This window comes from Tenrec ecaudatus, chromosome 14 (assembly GCF_050624435.1).
Source record: "Tenrec ecaudatus isolate mTenEca1 chromosome 14, mTenEca1.hap1, whole genome shotgun sequence".
Lineage (NCBI taxonomy): Eukaryota > Metazoa > Chordata > Mammalia > Afrosoricida > Tenrecidae > Tenrec > Tenrec ecaudatus.
The window spans coordinates 82,284,292-82,306,227 of record NC_134543.1 but is presented as its reverse complement, the minus strand read 5'-3'; the positions used below and the strand labels follow the sequence as shown (position 1 = coordinate 82,306,227).

The 21,936-nt window shown below is 55.5% G+C and overlaps 4 protein-coding genes across 5 annotated transcripts; 3 read left to right on the top strand and 1 right to left on the bottom strand.

The window, feature by feature from the left end:
* Positions 1-85: 85 nt before the first annotated feature.
* Positions 86-10,931, top strand: NOP9 (NOP9 nucleolar protein). The gene is made up of 10 exons (XM_075531183.1): positions 86-412; positions 635-1,114; positions 1,821-1,931; positions 2,365-2,506; positions 3,381-3,573; positions 7,986-8,126; positions 8,487-8,615; positions 8,781-9,017; positions 10,304-10,409; positions 10,691-10,931. The coding sequence occupies exons 1-10, from the start codon at positions 166-168 to the stop codon at positions 10,846-10,848; spliced, it is 1,944 nt and encodes a 647-aa protein (XP_075387298.1). The 5' UTR covers positions 86-165; the 3' UTR covers positions 10,849-10,931.
* Positions 10,932-11,786: 855 nt separating this feature from the next.
* On the bottom strand, positions 11,787-13,865 carry CIDEB (cell death inducing DFFA like effector b). 2 transcript variants are annotated; one of them, XM_075531921.1, is made up of 5 exons: positions 13,825-13,865; positions 13,440-13,584; positions 12,666-12,812; positions 12,067-12,257; positions 11,787-11,919 (listed from the first exon to the last, which is right to left on the bottom strand). In XM_075531921.1, exons 1-5 carry the CDS (start codon positions 13,863-13,865, stop codon positions 11,787-11,789), a joined length of 657 nt encoding a protein of 218 aa, XP_075388036.1. The 2 variants fall into 2 exon arrangements, with proteins under 2 accessions (XP_075388036.1, XP_075388037.1); XM_075531922.1 differs by lacking the exon at positions 12,666-12,812.
* A 2,771-nt stretch (positions 13,866-16,636) lies between these two features.
* On the top strand, positions 16,637-17,710 carry LTB4R2 (leukotriene B4 receptor 2). Its single transcript, XM_075532321.1, is given in 1 exon segment — positions 16,637-17,710. A coding segment is annotated over 1 exon segment (1,074 nt).
* A 2,606-nt stretch (positions 17,711-20,316) lies between these two features.
* Positions 20,317-21,427, top strand: LTB4R (leukotriene B4 receptor). The gene has a single exon (XM_075532034.1). The coding sequence runs from the start codon at positions 20,317-20,319 to the stop codon at positions 21,388-21,390; it is 1,074 nt and encodes a 357-aa protein (XP_075388149.1). The 3' UTR covers positions 21,391-21,427.
* Positions 21,428-21,936: the final 509 nt, after the last annotated feature.

Here is a 21,936-nt window from a genome sequence, read left to right as displayed (position 1 = left end):
CGAGGAGGCGGGGCTTCCGGAGGACACGCCCCCGCGCTCGGCCGGCGGTGTCGCGCGGCTATGACGCACTACGCGGCGACGTGGGAACGCCGGCGCGTCGGTAGCGAGCTGGGCTGCGTGCGGCCCTCCGCGGCAGCTTTCCGAGCCGGGACGGTCGGCGCGCCCATGGGGCTGGGTCCGCGCTCCCCGCACAGGCCCGGGCGCCGGTGCCCCGCCGGCGGCAGACGAGGGCGCGGGGCCGCGGGGTCGGGTGCCGCCCCGCCAGGCCGCGAGCGGCAACCCCGCCCGCCTCCGGACCGGCGCCCGGAGTCGGCAGTGGATGCGCACCCTCACCTGAGCCCCGAAGCTTTGGGGTATTTCCGCCGCGCGCTCTCGGCGCTGAAAGAAGCGCCTGAGTCGGGGGAAGAGAGAGGTAAGCAGCATGGTTGAGTAGGCCCAAGAGAAAGTACGATCCGGACAAATTCCCGGCACAGGCATGGAGACTGGTAGGGTCCTCAGAACGTGGGGACCAAGTTTTCTCGCTCATCGCCTCGTCTTCGCCCCTGCCCCCTCACCCCCCCTCCCCCGCCCCCGTTGGCCGAGTGATGGAGCATCACCTTATTTTTCTCTGCTTTCCTTAACTATTTCTTTCCAGAGTTGATGGTCCAGAATGTACTGAAGGAAGTGAAGGGTCAGGCCCTAGCCTTGGCCACTAACAGGACTGGCAGTGAAATGCTCCAAGAACTGTTGGGGTTCAGTCCCCTGAAACCGTTCTGTCGGATATGGGCTGCTCTGCACCCCAACTTGCGCTTTGTGGCCTGTCATCGGTGTGGGGTCCATGTGATGCAAAGCGCTTTGCTGCAGCTGCCCCGCCTCTTGGGGAGGCAGGAGGAGGAGGAGGAGGCGGCGGCGGCGCCGAGAGAAGAGGAGGAGCAGGGCGACGACCACGGGAAGGATGGTCCTGCTGAGACCCTGGAGGACCTGGTCCTGGCATTAGCCACAGAGGTGTCGGGTGACTTTCTTTTCTACTGTGGAGACACACACGGCAGCTTCGTGGTCAGAACTCTGCTGCAGGTCTTAGCAGGGACTCTTCTGGAGTCAGAGAGAGGCAGGGCCCGTGGGTCCCAGTCATCTGGTGAGTATCACAGGAGGGGGCAGTGGATGGTAGAGGGAAGGAGAGCTGAGGAAGTACAGAAGGAGAATGTAAGCAGCCTTCATGGAGGAACTTGACCTTAAAGAAGTAGAGAAATTAGGACAGGCCTTATGTGTATGCCGAGGCTGGTGTGTGTGTGTGTTTCATACAGAGCCATGGATTTCAGCCTTTTTTAAAAAAACACCGTCTACTGTATGAACAGCAAAAAATACGAAAACATAGCGGAGCATGTCTATATGTGCATGTTATGAATTCAAGCTCAAGATTACTACATGCCATCTATTCTGCTGTTTTCTTTCCTCTCTTTGGTTTTTGTATTCTGTCCTATTTCATTAAAATATAGCCTCAAAACAAAACAAAAAACAAGAACATGCTCTCTGATCTCTACAAAATCGATAATGTGTCACATGCATAGGCTGTGACTTCTATTTTGAAAACTTCAGGGAAACAAGGTTAGAGATTTGAGATGAGGTGTGATTTTGGCCGGAATACCTGGTTGGGGCGTTTGGACCATCTCTTTTTGCCCATGGGGTGCCGGTGGCAGTGTTTTAGAAAAATCGAAGCACAAAGCGTCGTCTCAGTTCAGCCATCCAGATGAGAAGAGACATTTGGGTGCTCCGTGTGGCCATCACCGATCTCCTGGGTGAGTGTGGTCTCACTACTGCGCATGCTCTTGGTCCGCCTTCAGATGTGCCAAGGGCCCCCGCTTGGGAACGGAAGCCGACTGATTTTGAGGTCCCTGAAAGCTTCTCGAATCGCCTTCAGGACTTGATCGCCTGCTTTCTGACGGACATTGCTGGTAAGGAGGAAAGTAGGAGAGGGCTCTAGCGCCGGTGACGTAGTGGGGTACACATTGGGCCGCTAACCACAGGGTCAGCAGCTTGAAAGCACCGGCTGCTCTGCTGGAGAAAGAGGAGGCTTTCAACTCTCATAAATATTTTTAGCCTCAGAAACCCACAGGGGCAGATCTGCGGTCCAACAGGGTGGTTGTGGTCAGAATTAACTCAGTATCAGTGGATTTGGTTTTTTGGTTACCTTTAAACAAGGCCCTGGCTTACATCAGCCTTGTGTGTCTTCTCATCTGATCTTGTTGATACTGCAAAGCACTCTGTAAAGACCTTTTGTGTCCCTCGTGGCTTGTAAGTTGTGCCTAAGGTTAGAGGTTGTGCCGGCTGTACCAGTTGTCTGGCGTTTGAGGAAGCTACGTTGATTATGTCTACCTTCTCTCATAGTGTTTATCACCGACAAAATCTCCAGCTTCTGCCTTCAAGTGGCCTTGCAGATCTTACATCACAGATGGCCCCAGCTCTGTGCCGATCTCTGCAGTGCAGTGATCGGCTACCTGAGTACTCGCCAGGCCTCAGCAGATGGCAGGTATGGTGAAGGCCAAGGTGGATCGGACTGTGAAAGGGGTGGGTGATAGGATGCGATTGCATTTGAATGGAGTAGAGTGAATACTGCTTGATTTCTTGCTTTGTCTTTAAACACTTTTAAAAAAAATTGTGAATTAGGTGGGGCTTACATTTCATCAATTTTGTGTTCAGTGATTTAAGTATTTATCAATCTCCCCCAATAGCATGCCTACCAACCTCCCCCTCCTGCTTTGATTTCTTTTCTCCCTCTTGTGGAATACTGTCTTCCCCTTCACCCAAATTACTATCTGTCTGCTCCCTTGGTAACCTTCAAAGACTTTTCCTTTGGTATGAAGACCTTTGACTGCCCTCCCTTTCTTCTCTGTAACAGTGGTCTCATGCAATATTGGCCCTTTGGGGATTGACTAATTTCCCTCAGCATAGTGCCCTTCATGTCCCTCCAAGCCCTGAGTGCTTATGGTTTCACCGGGCCTGTGTGCGTGCCAACGCTGCTTCATTCACGCTTCTACGGGTGGCCTGTAGGTTGCTTCCATCTTGGTATTGTTATCAGTGCTGCGATGAATGTGGGTGTGCGCATGTCTGTTCATGTTGTGCCTCTTACTTGAGGGTTTAGGCCCAGCAGAGGGATTACTGGGTTGTATGGGTTTTCTGTTCCCAGTTTGAAGAAGAGCCTTACTGCTTTCCACAGGGCCGCACGTAATTACAGTCCCACCAGCATTGTATGAGGCTTCCAATCTCTGGATCCTTTCCAGCAGTGTTACTTTCTGTTTTGCTTTGTTTTTTAGCTTTGCTGTCAGTCTTAGTGTAGGCTGCGATGTCGTCATGTTGATTTGCATCTCTAGGATGGCTAGTGCTGATCTCCTCCTTGTCCCCAGCCCCCTGCTGCTGTTTCTGCGGGATCAGACCAGCTCCAGACTCCTGGAGCAGGTGCTTCTGGTGTTGGAGCCCCCAAGGCTCCAGAACCTCTTTGAGGATCACTTCAAGGGGCAGCTGCAGGCCCTGGCTGCACATCCCATTGCCAACTTCCCTCTGCAGCGCTTGCTGGATGCTGTCACTACCCCTGAGCTGGTGAGTCTCGGGAGCTGGCCCGTAGGGGTTTCTAGGCTCAGTTTCTGCTAGTTCTGCTAGCACCATGAGTTGGTGGTTGGTGTGGAGCCCTGGTGGCACAGTGGTTTTGAGCTGGGCTGCTAACCGAAAGGGTAGCAGTTCGAAACCACCAGCTGCTCTGCGGGAAGAAGTTGGGGTAAAGAGTTACAGTCTCGGGAAGCCCACAGGCCCGTTCTGCTCTCTCCTGTGGGGTGGCTGTGAGTCGGCATCGACTTGATGGCAGTGCGTTGGTCCTATGAACCACTACATAGTTTTGTCTTTTATCTTTAAGAAATTCTTAGCATAGTGAAATAAGTATGTATTTCCCCCCCAAACCATCTAATACAGTGATTATATTCCATAGTTCAGTCACACCAAGGAGCATTGTACAGTTGTTACCAGAGTCAGTTTCAAAACACTCTGCCTTCTTGACCTCCTGACGTCGGCAGCTCCCCTTTACCCACCCCCACCCCACTGTAAACCGCACCCCCAATCCAGGAACTCTTATTCTACTTGCTGTCTCTATAGGTTCGTCAATCCTGGGTTTCATGTACCTAAAAACAGAAAGACATATAACAAAATTTCAAGACGGTGGCCCCAAATGACAAAATACATCCGGGTAAACCCCAGTGTGGAAAACCAAACCAAACCACAGATAGTGTTGAAAACCAGATCAGGCCAAGACGTAACCGTTCAAGTCGGGGCTATCATTTTGATCTCCTATAGTCATCTCTCTCATGCTATGAGTACGCATTTTTCTACCCTTTTTCAGATGTCAGCCTCTGAGACCACAATCTCTACCTTGAGTAAGAAGGTCTGTCTTACGTAATATCAGGTCCATATTCAAGTTGCTCAGTGTTCTGTGAAGCTAGTTTGTCCAATTAGGAACTTGAATTCCATAAGAGGACCCCTGGTGGCATAGTGGGTTATGAGTTGGGCTACTACCAAGAGGTCAGCTGTTCGAACCCTGCAGCCTTCCATGGAGAAAGATGAGGCTCTCTGCTCCTGTAAGATTTATAATCTCAGGAACTCATAAGGGGTCGTTGTACTCTGCCCTATAGGGTTGCTGTGTCAGAATTGGCTCGATGGCATTGGTTTGGTATTGGAGGCGATTTAATAATGCCTGTTAGGTCTCTTCAGACCTAGCAGTCACCCCTCTCCCCTCCCAGTGGGTTGCTTTTCCAGCCTTTATTTTTATTTTCAGTTTGTGTTCATCCTGAATCAGTTCCATCACAGGAGAGGCTGCTGTGAATCAAAGCATAAATACACAGAATGACACTACCAACATGCACAGCAGTCGGGTCGGAAGCAAAAGGGAGTTGTGTTCAGGTACACACAGAGCAGCTTGAGGCCTGTTGGAGCTGGTGGTTCCCGTGAGGAGGTTTCTAAACATGGGGAAAATGACCTTGGCTTCCAAAACGGCTGTGTTCATAATAGACGCTGGAACAAGTATACGTCGGTGCGTGGCTGTGAACAGATGACACCGAGGCAGGCAGTTGCTAAGAAGTTATTTTCTAGAATCAAGTCTCCTTGAGACTTAGGACCAGGTTCTAACTATCTAAAAATATTGACTGATAGAGGAAGTGTGTTCCAGATGTGCCTATTTTGATTCATAAAGGACATTTAAAAAATCATTTTATTTGGGGCTCATACAGCTCTTTTCACAATCCATACATCCATCAATTGTATAAAGTACGTGTGTACATTCGTTACTCTCATCATTCTCAAAACATTTGCTCTCCACGTAAGCCCCTGGCATCAGTTCCTCATCCCCCCCCTCATGAACTCTTGATAATTTATAAATTATTATTTTGTAATATCTTACACTGTCTGACGTCTCCCTTTACCCACTTTTCTGTTGTCCGTCCCCCAGGGAGGAGGTTATATGTAGATCCTTGTAATCAATTCTCCCTTTCTACCCCACCCACCCTCCACCCTCCTTGCCACTCTCACCACTGGTCCTGAAGGGATCATCCTCCCTGGATTCCCTGTGTATCCACTTCCTATCTGTACCAGTGTACATCTTTTGGTCTAGCCAGTTTTGTAACGTAGAATTGGGATCATGATGGTGAGGAGGAAGCATTTAGGAACTAGAGGAAAGTTGTATGTTTCATGGTTGCTACGCTGCACCCTGACTGGCTCCTCTCCTCCCCATGACCCTTCTGTAAGGGGATGTCCAGTTACTTACAGATGGGCTTTCAGTCCCCACTCCACACTCCCCCTCATTCACAATTATATGATTTTTTGTTCTTTGATGCCTGATACCTCATCCCTTTGACACCTCATGACCACACAGGCTGATGTGCTTCTTCCACGTGGACTTTGTTGCTACTGAGCTACATGGCCGCTTGTTTACCTTTAAGACCCCGGACACTATACCTTTTGATAAAAGATATGGGCACCATCAGCTTTCTTTCTTTTTTTAATAAATCATTTTACTGGGGCTCGTACGACTCTTATCACAATCCATCCATCCCTCAATTGACTAAAGCACCTTGTACATTCGTTGCCCTACCAGCAGCTTCCTTCACCACATTTGTTTATGCACCCGTTCTGTCTTCAGCGATTCTGTCGGGAAGGGTTTTGTTTTTTAAAAGTTACAGAAAGAGTAAAACTGTCTTAGGTGCATTTAATGCAATTTATTGCATGGAACTTAGCATGGTCTTCAGTTCTCAGATTCTTGATTTACATGATTTTTGGCTCATGTGTTTTGATTTCAACATTTCTTTGGCTTGGCTTTCAGAACAGATGCATTCTTACATTGCATCATCTAGCCGATGCAGAGTAAAGAGCATTTTGAAATTGGCTGAGGTCAGCGCACTCCCCATTCTTTGGAATGGATTTTGCTAAATGAACCTGGTACTCTTGGAGGATGGGACTAGGTGATCTGACATGCCTACCATGTGACCTTATAAGCACTGGACTTAGGCAACATCACAATCCATTATCCTCTAGCCCAGCTTAACTACATAAAAAGCCAAATGCAATGCCAAACTCAGAGCCTCAAAGTAAGAGTTTAATTCCCAAGGGAACAGGGATAGTTTAATAATGTACAGTCTAAACTCACAGAACTCAAAAGTGGCTTGATGGCAGTAAGTCTGGTTTATAGACACTCGAGATAGCTGAGACTAACGCTTTACAGGGTAGAAGGCAGCCTTCCCCCAGGGAGGGCGCTGGCTTCAAACTGGTGAGTTTCGGGCTAGCAGTCCAGTTGTAAGCACTGCACCACTCTGAGCATGCGTTCGAGCTGCCGAAACGACGCACGGAGGATGTGCAGTGCCGTCTAGAGACTCCGCCATGCGCATGTAGCATGGAGTAGAACCACGGGGGCTTCTCCTGTTCCCTCCTCTTCTTATGGTCTTGTGGAATTAATGAACTAGATAAAATGTGAACTTCCATGCCACCTTCCATTCTTTATCTCCAGAAGAAAACACACTTCTGTGTTTTGGGGTTTTTTTTAAAGGTAGTCTTAAGTGTCCATGTTCTTAGTCCACATTTAAAGAAACTGTCTCTTAATTCCTGGAGGTTGTCACTGTTCATCTTGTACATGAAACTCCAAACATACTGTTGGCCTTCATTGTCCAGTCAGATCCTTCAGATCCATGGACTTTAGGATTCTAAGCCTTTTCTGTGTTGACAAAATGGGGTGGAAACGGTTGATTGGCTGAAGAGCTAATGTCTCTTTGCCACACTGGGTTTCTAGCCACTGTTTGGGTTAGAAGATGCGGAGGTAGACGTGTTTCTTGGCCTGAGTCGTTGTCCCCCCCCCCCAGCAGTTTTATTGGCTCATAATTGACATATGCAATTCGCTTGTTCAATCATACCAAGGGTCATTGTGGTGTCACCACCACCTCAGTCTTAGAGCATTCCCCTCCCCACTCCCCAGGTTAAATCTCCTTTACAATGTGTTTGTGTGATCACAGTCAGCTCTAGCGCTCCCGCCCCCCTGTCCCAAGACTCAACAGTAGAGATGGGGGAGGGGAAGTGAGACCAGGAGGACACTGGGCGTACGCGGCAAAGGACCTCCGTCCTCCTGTGGCATTAGGTGGGTCTGTGGCAGCCAAGGCACCCTAGACAGAATGACGAGGAAGTGTGCTGGCACTTGTGTGATTGGAATAAACCTGTGTGGGGAGGGGCAGCAGCCTCGGCCCCAGCCTGGCCACCATCGCTCTGCTGGTGCCCAGCAAGTCCGGACGGTCCTGGGGGCTGGGGCCAGTGTCTATAAAGACACGGACTTGAAGAGACTAGTTGAGCTGGCTCGTGTGGGTTGCCTGTGAGGCCGCGCTTCTGTGTCTGACCAGCACGCGCGCTTGTTCCCAGCAGGGCTGTCTCTGAGCCACCTGCCCTGCCATTACCAGAATGCCAGTGGCTCTTCATCTCATGTCTCCCCTTAGCTGACCCCTGTGTTTGAGGAGCTGAGCCCTGCCCTGGAAGCTGTGCTGGCTCAGGGCCACCCAGGAGTGGTCATCGCCCTGGTGGGAGCCTGCCGCAGAGTGAGGGCCCACCAAGCCCAGGTCCTGCAGCTGCTGTTGAAGGTGAGTGAGGGTCACCTACAGCCCAGTTACGGCCTCGGTCCAGTTCGAGCCCATCATCCGTCATTGTTCCAGCGAGCTCAGAAAGTCCAGTGCTCAGGGAGTCCACAGGTACAGGGAAGGGAGCCTAGAACCCACCTCATTGTTATGGAGGGAGAGGGTGGTTTAGGGAGAACTGCATACTCACTCTCGGTTGCGCATGTGTAGAAGATGAGGGACAGCCACGCAGATGAAGTCCTGCCCTCGTGGAGGTCAGGCTTGTGAAGCTAGGCTGCCTCTCCCTTCTCTCCGGTGCTTCCTCCTGCCTCGAAAATCGGGTAGGAGTGCGTACTTCCCAGACTCGAGCCTTGTCTCCCTGTCCAGGCGTTCCACTGCGCAGATCCCTCATCCCGGCAGGTGGCCTGTGCACCGCTCTTTGCCACTTTGATGACGTATGAGGTGTACTACGGACTGGCAGCGGAGGAGGAGGATGCAGTGCCTGCGGAGCATCAGGTGACACATGCTGGTTAGGCCTCGCAGGGCTTGGGAATTGTTACACCCGAGGCGAGGGTTGTGAGGTTGCTGACCGCTTCCCGGTGGAGATGGCAGTGACCCGACCACAGGCTCATGCCTCTGGTTTGGTGGCTGCTGCTTCATTTCTTGTCCCTGTCGTGCCAGGTGGAAGTGGCCGAGGCCAAGCCACTGGGGGAAGTGACCGTCCTTGGGTCCCTACTGCTACAGCATCTGCTGCACTTCTCCAACCCTGGTCTTGTGCTCCAGAGCCTGAGCGCCTTGACAGGGCCACAGCTCCTGGCTCTGGCCCAGAGCCCTGCGGGCTCCCACGTGCTCGATGCTGTTCTCACCAGCCCCTCGGTGACCCGCAAGCGCCGCCGCCGTTTGCTGCAGATCCTAAAGGTTAGATTTCTCCCTTCTGTCTGGTCTGCCCACCACCCATTTACACCCGCGTGTGCCCGGGGACGTGCTCTTCCAGTCAGAAGGTAGTTCTTTTTTTTTTTTTTTACATTTTATTAGGGGTTCATACAACTTTTATCACAATCCATACATCTACATACATCAATTGTATAAAGCACATCTGTACATTCTTTGCCATAATCATTCTCAAAGCATTTGCTCTCCACTTAAGCCCTTTGCATCAGGTCCTCTTTTTTTTTCCCCTCCCTCCCCGCTCCCCCCTCCCTCATGAGCCCTTGATAATCCACAGATTGTTATTTTGTCATATCTTGCCCTATCCGGAGTCTCCCTTCCCGCCCTTCTCTGCTGTCCATCTCCCAGGGAGGAGGTCACATGTGGATCCTTATAATCAGTTCCCCCCTTTCCAACCCACTCACCGTCCACTCTCCCAGGATCGCCCCTCACACCCCTGGTCCTGAAGGTATCATCCACCCTGGATTCCCTGTGCCTCCAGCCCCCATATGCACTAGTGTACAACCTCTGCCCTATCCAGTCCTGCAAGGTAGAATTCAGATCATGGTAGTTGGAGGGAGGAAGCATCCAGGATCTGGGGGAAAGCTGTGTTCTTCATTGGTACTATCTCGCACCCTAACTGACCCATCTCCTCTCCTAAACCCCTCTATGAGGGGATCTCCAGTGGCCGATATATGGGCCTCAGGTCTCCACTCTGTACTTCCCCCTTCATTCACTATGGTATATATATATATATATATATATATATACATATATATATATATATATATATAATTATTTTTTTTTTTTTGCATGCCTTATACCTGATCCCTTTGTCACCTCGTGATCACACAGGCTGGTATGCTTCTCCCATGTGGGCTTTGTTGCTTCTGAGCTAGATGGCCGCTTGTTCACCTTGAAGCCTTTAAGACCCCAGACACTATCTTTCGATAGTCAGGCACCATCAGCTTTCTTCACCACATTTGCTTGTTCACCCGTTTGTCCAGAAGGTAGTTCTTAGGCCTCTTTTGACTCTGAGACGTTAGTCCTCCTGACTCCCTCGGAACTCCACGTCGACCCTGTAGGACAGGTTAGAGCTGCCCCGTGAGTCTCTGAGACTGTCCTGCTCTTTGGGAGTGGAAACTCAGGTCTCCTTCCTTGGAACAGGTAGCCTCAAACTGCCGACCTGTGGTTTGTAGCCCACTGTGTAGGCACTTTGCCATCAGGGCTGCCCTGGACTGCTCACGGGGACCGCTCTCTTGTTTATCTCAATGCAGGGACAGTACGTGGCCCTGGCCTGTAGTCGCCATGGCAGCCGTGTGCTGGATGCCATCTGGGGTGCAGCAGCCTTGGGGGCCCGGAAGGAGATTGCTGCCGAGCTGGGTAAGTACCAGAGGCCCCTTGCGCTTTGGACTCATCTGTGCTTTCCCAGGTGGTTGGTGGTTAGACATGGACTTAAAACTGGGCAGAGGCTTGAGGTCCACGGGCTGTTCTAGGCCCGGGGTTCTTAGCAGCCCCCTCTCTCTTTCCCCGCGCTGGCATGTGGTCGTGTGCCCCCAGCCCTGCTGCCCATTCTGTGGAGACGCGCCCTCCTAGAGGCAGGCCCGGGCTCAGGGAAAGCTTGGCAGGGGCCTGTGGTGATGAAACCGTGGTTTCCCTTGCAGGGGAGCGGAACCAAGAGCTGCTGAGAGACCCCTTTGGCCACCATGTGGCTCGAAATGTGGCCTTGACTGCTTTCCTGAAGCGGCGAGGGGCATGGGAACAGCAGCAGGGGGCTGTGGCCAAGCGGAGGCGTGTCCTGAGTTCGATCCTGGAGGACTGAGCCGTCGCATCCGGAGCTCATTGTGGATGGGGTGGGTGGACAGGGGACAGAGTCAAAGATTCTTGTCAGTAAATATTTTCTATATTTTTATGAGAAATGTGGTGGTTATTTTTGTGGGGGACGTACACAGAGATATCTCCAGGTAAACTCCAAGGATTCTCTCTGGGCACAGGACGGAGGAGTTGGGAAGAAGGCTCGATGTAGCAGCAGTCAGGGAGGGGTCAAGGTGTCGGGGGGCAGGCCTCTGACCCTGCGGGGTAAGTGGGAGGCTGGAAACGGGGCCTGGATAGGGGGGCAGCATTCTTCAGGAAAGGGTGTGGGCTCAGGGCGGGAAGCTTTGTCCTGATGGCTCCTGCCAAGAAGGGGCCAGAGGACAGTGGGGAAATTCAGCAAATGATCAAGTCGCCCTACCTGCCTGTGTTAGGCCAGGCTGACTAGAGAAAAATCCAGAGGCACTCATAAATATGTAAGAAAGAGCTTTATATCAAGAAGTAATTATGCATCAGAAAAACATCCCAGCCCAGTCTAACTCAAGTCCGTAAGTCCAATACTAGTCCATCAGTCCCTCTTCAGACTCACGCAGCCACGTGCAATGATGCAGAATGCAGGAACATCATGGGCCGGTTGGTGTAGAGTCTTGTGGATCCAATAGGGGGTGGAAGCATCACAAGGCTCTGGAGGTCTCAGCCACGTGAGCCACGTGGCTCACCAGAGAGAGGTGGGGAGGTTCCCAGGACCCTCCTTAGGAGAAGGTCACACCCACAAAGAGGTACCATCAGGCTGTGACCTGATTGACAGCTTAGACTCCACCCCGATCTTATAGGTGCCATGGTGGCACAGAACACCTATCACACTGCCCCAGTCCAGAAACCTGATGGTGTCATGGAGTTGTACCTGTGGGTCTCCCGGAACAAGCCTGGGGCTGAAGCTCGGGACCCTCAGTAGGCATGGAGGCGGCCCTGCCGCTGCCACTGATCAGCCCCCTCCACTATGTGGCGCAGGGTGGAGGAAATGCCCAGCAGCATTTGGCCCACTCCCCGGAGCAGCGTGGACATCCAGCGGAGGAGCTCCCTGGAGGGGAGAGACGAGGGAAGGCAGAGGGTGGGTGGCGATGGGAAAGGCCACTGAGCTGGAGGATCAGGGCCTTCCACAAGCAAGAGCTGTTGGGGGTGGAGTGCAGGAATTGTGGGGGCCACCCAACTGTTGCTGATCTCTCACCTGAGTACTTTCTTTGGGCCAAGCCCTTGAAAGTCACAGCTCATAGAATATAGCCCGTAGAATGTGGCCTTGACGTTCAGGCTGCCAAAGAGGTCTTTGGGGCTTTGCTTGTACACGTCGAAAGTGATGCGGGCGATGTCCTTGCTGTGCTTGGGCTTCTCTCGGCCCAGGCCATACGACAGCATCCCACCCTGTCGGGTTCCAAAGTCAGCGCAATGGTTCCGTTCATCCTGACCCACCACTAATCCCCTGTCAGCCCTGGATGGTCATCCACTGTAAAGATGGACAGCTGTGGACAGCCCCTCATCTCTCCAGCGCCCTCCCCACCAGAGCAGGTGGTGGTGGGGGGCTCGAGGAGAAGCTGGGGAGAGCAACGAATGCCTATAACAACCAACCAACCAAACCAACTCTGCCAGGGAGTCAGTGCCAACTCAGAGACCTAGAGAACAGGGTAGAACCGCCCTGCAGGTTCCTAAGCTTCGTCTTTGTCCTGTGGAGTGGCTGGTGGCTTCCACTGCTGACCATGCCCAACGAGTGACCACTCTGCCACCAGGGCCCCTTACATAGAGGCCACAGCAACCTGCAGGCGGACTTCTCACCTTGGGGCTCCAGCTCTGCCCTGGCTCCAGCACCATCAGGCAGGTGTCATCCTCCAGCGCCTGGAAGAAGTCCTCACTTTCTACAGTGGTCCCGTCCTCCTCCAGCACCAGCGTGAGGACTCCACTGAGCAGCAGGGTCTCTAGCGCCTGTGTCCGGGAAGAGGCGGGGGGGGGAAGGGTAGGGCCCTGTCCTCTCCAACTGCCCAGCATCCCCCTGTCAGCGCAGACACAGGAGGATGTCCTGACTACGTCCTGGCCTTTTGCCACCCTCCCTCATAGCCCCTCAGTCTTCCTGTGCTGTTGGGGGGCTCTCATCCTGAGCGGTCCTTTCCCCGGTTGGCTCCTGCTTGGCCACTCCCACTCCCCTCCACACGCCAGGGCCTCCTCACCACCCTGTGTTTTCAGTCCCCTGATCATGATCGTTGACCTTGGTGGAGCCCTCCCCAGGGGCCAGCTCCTTTGTAGCATTTGCATAGATTATTTTAGAGGTGGTGGATTTCCTACTCCCTTTGTATAGACAAGACACAGGCATTGATGGGTTGGATAACTTCTCAAGGTTTGACAGCAGAATCAGGGTTTGGTCTACCGTCCAAATCTCCATTCCATATAATGACTGAAGCGCCAGTCCCCCCATCCAGCCCGCCCTACCCACTGCTCCCCAACCCCAAAAAAAAGAGTGCCCATCCCTGTTAGCCCCGGGGAGAGGCCAGCTCTCATGTCGTTGCCTGCCCCCCTGGCGGGCCCTTCTCAGGGGCCCAGGGCTTGCCCACTCACCTTGTCAAGCAGCTCCTGGAGGGTGGCAGCCGTCAGACCTTTCCGGGTGGCCCGCTTGTGGTCGCAGACCCGGAACGGCCTCTGGGGCAGTGAAGCCGAGTTCCAGACCCTGCGGCCCACCTCCGAGCTCACATTAGAGACAGACCTGGTTGTTGGGGAGAAAGGTCACGGAAGGGCCCGGGGTGAAGAGGGTGGGGCAGTGGGGGGGGGGTAAGGGGTAATCTAGGTTTACACATTAAGGTAGCCCAGGGAGTTACCTTGGAGGGATGGTGAGGGCAGTGGGCCAGCCCACGGGCAGGGTGGGAGTTGGGAGGAGGAGCAGGGGCCCCAGTAAATGCAGAGGGACCCAATGGGGCAGAGGGCGGAAAGGAGAGTGAGAAGTCACCTGAGCAGGCCGCTGGGATTGAGGGCTGAGAGGTACTCCATCGCCCAAGGAGGGAAGTGAATTTAGGGCTGAGTGGCTTCTCTGCTGGCTTGGGGCTGAAGTGTTGGTGTGCTCTATTGCTGTTTTCCCATCTGACAGACAGTCAAGTGGCTGATGAGTCAATTCCGGACTCTGGCCCCGATGCCTGGCCTGTAAGAAGGACAAAGTCCAAAGGGAGCGAGAGGGGGAGGGGCCTCGATGGGATCACAGATAAAGGCTCGTGGCCCAAAACTGGCTAGAAAAGGTCGCAGAAGCTTGCGTGCGTGTGTGTGTGTGTGTGTGTGTGTGTGTGGTGTATTTCGAGAGTGAACGGGTGCAATGGAAGAAGACTGCCTGTAGCCCCTTTTGTTTCCCATTCTTTGGAAGACTATTTCCAGGGATGGTTTCTGGCTCTTAACCTTCTTCAGAAGGCTTGTTCCCAGAGAGCGGCGCTGTATGTGCTGCCACCTGCCGGGAAGTCCATGAACTGCGGCTTTAGAGAAAGACCTTGAAGACCATGAGCAAATGCCAGGGTGGTGTGTGAGGAGGGGCTTGCTTTGCCTCTGTCCACTGAAGTCGGGATCCTGCCTGGAGCCCTGTTCTTCCGGCCTCCTTCCGCTTTCCGGTTAGACCAGGGAGGGCCTGGGTCAGCATTTCCCTGACCTCATTCACTGGAAGGGTGACCCGTGTCAGCCTCACTGGACAAGCCACCTTTCTCCTTTTGCTACATCCTGTGCACGAAGGGGGCAGGAATTCTTGGTGTCTGTGTGTGGTGGGGGAAGGGTGCTCCTTGGATGGCATCAGACTTCAGCCCTGAGTGCCCCGTATGGCCTCTCGCTCCCCACGGAGTTCTCTCTTGCTGCGCTCCACAATGGATGCTCACGGGAGCAGCAGTCAGGAGATCACACGGGCAACTCCGCAGTGTTGAGGAGCAAGGTTGTCGAGGGGGCCTGACCTGAGCCATGAAATTTTCAAGCGCCTCCTCTACATGTGAAAGTTGAGCACTGGGTGGGGAAGACTGGAGAAGAACAGATGCGCTGGAATTTCAGCACCAGGGTCTTCCAGAAGAGCAAACAACTCGGACTAGGACGAAGTACAGCCAGAATGGTCCTTGGAAGCAGGGATGGTGAGACTTCAGTTCCTGTGCTTCCGGCAGGTTATCCCTGGAGAGGAGCATCATGCTGGGCAACGTGGTGACTCAGCAAGCGAGGAAGTCCCTCTAGTAGACAGACTGATGGACACAGTGGCAGCAGCAACATATTCAAACATAGCAACAATTGTGAGCATGGGCTGGGTTGGGCTGGGAGGAACCTCTCAAATGAGCTGACGACATCCCAGTTTCCTGCCTAGGGGCTTTGTCCGAAGCTGGGCAGTTCACTCAACCCCTGACAAGTACCAGCTGGACGTGTGTCGAGCCTGCATGCCTCTGGGCAACCCTTGCACAGCAGGAGCTGGGAAGTCAATTCCCCGCCTCCGTCTTTCTGGAAGGAAGCCTCTGTCTGCCTCTGGAACGGTCCCACATCTCTTCCTCATCTTCTCTCATCTTACCCTACTCCCTCATCCTGATCCCTGAGCCAAGCTGACCTCCCCAGCATAGGTTTATGTGACCCCAAGCCCTAAACTCAGACTGCTTGGACCATGCTCCTGGCGTCCTGGCTTCCCGTCCCTCAACTCCATCCATTTCCCAGGTTCTCCTGAAATCCCTCCCTCGTTTCCGACCTTGACTGACCATTCCATCACAGAGGGCTGCTTCTCACCACCGTGATCTTCCTTAATCCTCCCTGATGCCAGGGTGCAGCCCAGGAGATGGTCTCCTCACAGGAGCCCCCGGTGACATAGAGGTGATGAATTGAGCTGATAAAAGCAAGGTCAGCAGTTCGAAACCACTAGCCACACCACTGGAGAAAGATGAGGCTCTCTGCTCCCCCAAAAGAGTGCTAGTCTCAGAAACCCACAGGGGGCAGATCTACCCTGCACTATGGGGCCGGTGTGAGTCAGAATCAACTCAATGACAGTGAGTTTTGTTTGTTTGTTTTTGCATCTCCCACCTCCTAAGAATGTGGTGGCTAGGGACACTGGGAGCAGAGCTGGGAGGAGGGGCTTGAGCAGAAGCAAGCGTGGGATCAGGATTCGGCAGGATGTCTCTACTCTCCTCCATGAGCAAGGCCTTTTACCTGTTTTTCAGATAATCCAGTTTCCTGGGGGAGGCAGGCCCAGACCTGCTAGTGCTCGGAAGGAGTGGGGTGAGGGAGAGGCCTCAGAAAAGGTGCAGGATGAGCCTGAGCGAGTCCCTCCCCATTCACGCCTCACCCTCTGCAAATCGGACAGGCACCGGACCAGAGTAGGCTCCGTGGGCCCTGCTGCTTCAGCTTTCAACTTCCCAGGTTCCTTGTTACCAGCTGGGTAAGTGGGTCAGCCCTAGTGCCTTTCCTAGCCCCTGGACAATGGCCAGGTGGGGCTGGAGTGGTGGAGGTGGAGAGCCTGGGGGGCAAGACGGGGCTGGAAACCGCGGGTCTCTGGGAGGGAGTCAGGAGTGTGTGTGTGTGGGGAGGAGTCAGTTGTCTGGGAGTAGGGGAACTGGGGTTCAAAGAAGCAGTCGGGCTTGCCTGCGGCTGGGGTCCTGCGGGGAGTCAGAGACCCCAGGCAGAAGAGAGAGCAAGCTGCAGAGGGCTGTGGGATGGCAAAGGCCAGTGTTTCCGGACAATTGGGGTAACCCCGGCTTCCATCCCACCTTTCAGTGCCTTTCGAGGGCCCCTTCCATTTTACTGCAGCGCGCACGCGCGAGCGCGCCAGAATGGACTGCTACAACTTTCCTGAGAACCAGACGCTGCTGAGCTCCAAGGCCTCGCGAGCCACCGGCGCCGCCTTCCTGCTGCTGGCCGCCTTGCTGGGGCTGCCAGGCAATGGCTTCGTGGTGTGGAGCCTGGCCGGCTGGCGGCCCGCGGGAGGGCGACCGCTGGCCGCCACGCTCGTGCTGCACCTGGCGCTGGCCGACGGCGCCGTGCTGCTGCTCGCGCCCATCTTCGTGGCCTTCCTGACGGGCCGGGTGTGGCCGCTGGGCCAGGCGGGCTGCCAGGCCGTGTACTACGTGTGCTCGCTCAGCATGTACGCCAGCGTGCTGCTCACCAGCCTGCTCAGCCTGCAGCGCTGCCTCGCCGTCACCCGGCCCTTCCTGGCGCCCCGGCTGCGCAGCCCGGCCCTGGCGCGCCGCCTGCTCCTCGCCGTGTGGCTGGCCGCGCTGCTGCTCGCCGTGCCCGCCCCGGTCTACCGCCGCCTCTGGCCCGGCGACGTGTGCCAGCTGTGCCACCCGACGGCCGGGCACGCCGCCGCCCACCTGGGCCTGGAGACCCTGAGCGCCTTCGTGCTCCCCTTCGGCCTGGTGCTCGGCTGCTACGGCGTGACGCTGGCGCGGCTGCGGGGCGCGCGCTGGGGCGCCGGGCGGCGCGGGACGCGCGTGGGCCGCCTGGTGAGCGCCATCGTGCTGGCCTTCGGGCTGCTCTGGGCGCCGTACCACGCCGTGAACCTGCTGCAGGCGGCCGCCGCGCTCGCCCCGCAGGGCGGCCGCTTGGCGCGGCTCGGCGGGGCGTGCCAGACGGTGCGCGCAGGCACCACGGCGCTGGCCTTCTTCAGCTCCAGCGTCAACCCCGTGCTCTACGTGTTCACCGCCGGGGACCTCCTGCCCCGGGCCGGCCCGCGCTTCCTCACGCGCCTCTTCGAGGGCTCGGGAGAGGGCTTAGGGAGCAGCCGCTCTAGGGAGGGCACCATGGAGCTGCGAGCTACCCCGCGGCTCAAGGTGGGGGGGCAGGGCAGGATCAACGGGGGCCTGGGGGCCAGAGTGGAGAGGGACAGTCAGGGATGAGACCTTTGACATCAAACCCTGCGCCGGGGTCTGCGTCTTCCCCATCCCTTCCACTGCCCTTCGGGACGCTCAAAAGCACCCCAGAAAGGTGTTTAGGGGTGTTTTTTCGTGGGTGGGGGTGGGGTGGCGGGGACTCTTCTCGGACCACCGGCTGGCTGGACAGAATTGTATTTCGGCGGCAGGCACAGATGTTTCCCACCTGCAGGCTTGTAGGGTGGTGATGGTCCCTGGTATTGTGAGCTTGCAGGTTGGCATGTGCCCATGTGGCAGGACTGCTTGCTAGTTGCTGGGAACTGTGATTGTGAAGCGTGGGGGTCAGGGTGCGCCTCCTGGTGGTGCATCCTGCCTAGGTTGCGCTGCAGCCACCTGGTTCTCTGATTGGGCATCTTGGCCTTCCCTCCCCAGCCCCGGTGACCTGGATCCATGGTACTTTCGAGTTTGGGTATGTAGGGAGGGGCTCTTTTCAGGGCACATGGAGGCGCACACACATGGGCCCTCGGGTGGTGACCAACCTGTCAAAGTGGGCCTTGGAGTTCTCCGTCTAGAGCTGTGTATCTCAGTAACCAGGGTGACCTCTGGCAAGCTGACTGACAGCCTGTTCCTCTTTTAGTGATAGTTTATACACTCAGGCAAAGATCAAGGTTGGAGGGGTAGGGGTGTGTGTGTGTGTGAAATCTAGGCCTCCGGGTCATTCCAGGGCCACTGTACAGCACAGAACTGGGGCTGGATTAGAGCTCAGAGCTTGGGGACAGGGAGTGAGCTCAGAGTGTCTGGCCTTAGATGGAGCGGACCAGCAAGGCAGAGGGGGTTGCCAGCAACTGGAGGCCGGGAGCAACAACTTGGGTTCTCAGGAGCAGTGGGGACAGAGGTTTCCTAACTTCCTCTGTCACATAGAGCGTCTCACACACCCGGTGTGGTCAGAACGCTCTTCCTCAACTCTGACCTCAGTTCTTGCTGTGGTTTTAGTCCATTTCTTTTCATCATATCCTCTACCTGACAGTCACTGGGTCCACTCTGCATTTTGTCAGCCACTAGAGACCTCCGTGACTACCATTCCACCCTGCAGCTTTCCTCAGCACTGCCAGAGGGAAACAGGTTGGGAATGAAGCAAGGAGGCTCACAGTCAGATTGGAAGAAGGGCCTCCCAATTCTTAACTTCTGTGGAGGTATGCCCTCCTAGGCAGGGGAGAGGGCCTGGTTTGCTTTTCTACCTTCCTGGTTCCCCTCTTGGCAGGATGGCTGGGGACATCCCTGCCTTAGCTCTCCAGTCCTGCTTCCCGACACTAGCCCAGTCTCGCTCTCTCAGGCCCGCGCCCCCTTCTCTATCTGTGTGCCACAGGTGCGAGTGGTCGGCAGGTGCCTTGCCTAGCGCCCGGCCCTTAAATCCCATACAGGCGAGCAGAAGACAAGTGCCCAGGGCCAGTGAGAGGAAGTGGCATTCTATCTAATGGAGGTCTTTGGCCTCTGGCTCTTGTTCAAGAAAACAGAAGATTGGTTGACCTAGAATGTGTAGCCAATCCCCTGAAGGCATGTGAGGGATGGGGTGCTCACCACTTGAACTGCAGTCAAGGACAAGGTGCGACACTTTCACGCTCTTCAAGCCGTGCTGTTACCTCATCGTACCCAGAGCCTAGTCACATCTGCAACTGCACTTCCTATGAATCTAAGCATCTACATTATCCACGCACCCCAAAAGCGAAAACTACCAGACCAGAATCTGCCCTCTCAATCTGAGTCTCTTCCTCTCGCTTGCTTCCTTCTCCCCTTCTGCATGACACAATTTACGACTCTGTCCAGTTCTTCAGTCTGGAGACCAGCCATGCCCAGCCAACTCACTCCCACTGCCCCACATTCCCCTGACTGCCCCTTTCTGCCCTCCCCTCAGTTAGCTCCACCCCCAGAGGATTCCTCCTCTCCACTGGCTCTCTTGAAACCCAGAGGGTGAAGGGAGAGGGTGGGGGTTTCAGCCCCACCCTCAGGAAGATGCGCCTCCCCGCCACCTCCTGTTCTGTGGTACTTCCTCTCTGGCTGACTTAGCTGACAGAACCCAGCCCCAGGGCTAGGTCCCAGGGATAGGCTACACGGTCTTGCCCTGGCCCTGGGATTGGCACCCGCATCCAGCCAGCCCTTGGCAAAGCCTGTGAGTACCTCCGGTGGTGGTTGGTGTGTGTGCGTGGCGGTGGCAGGGGGTGCCGCGGTGAGGCAAGAGGCAAGAGTAGCCTTACTTACAGTGGTAAGAGGAGTTGTGAGCCTTTGTTCTCACTCTTCCCTATCTAGTGGGCAGACTCCCGAGAGTGGGCAGGCGGCTGGAGGAGGTCCACGGACCCCAGGAGCTTAAGGCCCAGCCTTGGACCGAGCAGCTAGGCTGCTGGCTTTTCAAGGGACTGGGCTTGTTCCTGGGCTTCAGGGTTCCTAACAGAAGGATGCCGGAAAGATCTGGAAATGCTGCGGTGGTGGGGTCTGTTTTGCAAGTGGGTTGTGGGCAGGAAGGAGCCCCGGGGCCTGGTCAAGAAAGCAGACTTTCTCCCAGGACTCATCCCCCAGGTCAGCAGGAGCGCCTTGGCGCCTGCCCTCACAGGCATGTCCACTCTCGCTCTCCAGGTCCTTTACTTACCATGGCTGAGAACATGACGGCCTCCTCCCCCAACACGACCGTGTCCCCGGTGAATGCCCTCATCGCCCCACTGGCCATCATTTTACTCTCGGTGGCACTGGCCGTGGGGCTGCCTGGCAATGGATTCGTGGTGTGGAGCATCCTGGTAAAAATGCAGAAGCGCTCTGTCACCGCACTGATGGTGCTTCACTTGGCTCTGGCCGACCTGGCTGTCCTGCTCACCGCCCCCTTTTTCCTCTCCTTCCTCGCCCAGGGCACCTGGGTCTTTGAACTGTCAGGCTGCCGCCTCTGTTTCTACATCTGTGGGGTCAGCATGTACGCCAGCGTCCTGCTCATCACGGCTATGAGTCTGGACCGCTCGCTGGCCGTGGCCCGCCCCTTCTTGTCCCAGAAGCTGCGCACCAAGGCGATGGTGGGTCGGGTGCTGGCAGGCATCTGGGTGGCGTCCTTGATACTGGCCACGCCCGTCCTGGTGTACCGCCAGGTGATCGTGGCAGGGGACAACAAGACCCGGATCTGCAAGGTGTGCTACTCCTCCAAGGGCCACATGGAATTCCACCTGCTCTTTGAGACTCTCACGGGCTTCCTGCTGCCCTTCATGGCCGTGGTGGCCAGCTACTCCGACATAGGGCGCCGGCTGCAGGCCCGGAGCTTCCGCCGCAGCCGCCGCACGGGCCGCCTGGTGGTGCTCATCATCCTGGCCTTCGCTGTCTTCTGGCTGCCCTACCACGTGGTGAACGTGGCCGAGGCGGGCCGCTCGCTGGCCGGCCGGAGCCCGCAGGACGGGGCCGCCGGGCTGCAGCTGATGCTCGCGCGCAAGGTGCTCATCGCGCTCGCCTTCCTGAGCAGCAGCGTGAACCCCGTGCTGTACTCGTGCGCCGGCGGGGGCCTGTTGCGCTCGGCCGGAGTGGGCTTCATCGCCAAGATGCTGGAGGCCACGGGCTCTGAGGTGTCCAGCTCCCGCCGAGGGGGCACCCTGGGCCAGACCGTGAAAGGCACCCCCACCCCGCAGGAACCCAACACCACCGACAGCCTAGCCACCTCCACCAACATCCTGGATGGCGTTGGGAACTGACCCGGGCCTGTGCCCTGGGGGTGGAGGGGTGCTTTCCTCCCTGACTCAGCCTGACCTAGTTCTGTCCGCCAGGAAGGAGGGTGAGCATGGGGGCTGGAACGGAAGAGCCGAAGGGAGGGGGCGAGGGACGGCCAGGGGAAGCAAGCATGCTGGGGGGCCTGGCTCTCAGTGGCCGCTTCACTCTGAAAACCGAAGTCTGAAATTGGGTCAACCCTGGGTCAGCTGCCAAAAGTTGAGCAGTCACGTCCTCTAGCGCCCCATGATTTTCAACTTGGGAAGGGCTTCCCCGCCTCCCAAATAAAAATGAACAAATAAATCACAGCCAACAAACAAACAAATAAATCAATCAAGCAAGCCGCGGATGTGTTCAGTTGGCTTTGGTGGGCTTGCGGCAATGCCTGTGTTATCTAGCAGAACTGTGGTCCCACAAGCTGCCATCCAGGCTAGTGAGTCTGGGTTGTTTTTTGGTTTTTTTTTGGGGGGTGGTAATCTTTTCAGAAGCAGTTGACAGGCCTTTGTTTGATGGTGCCACAGGCTGGGTCCCAA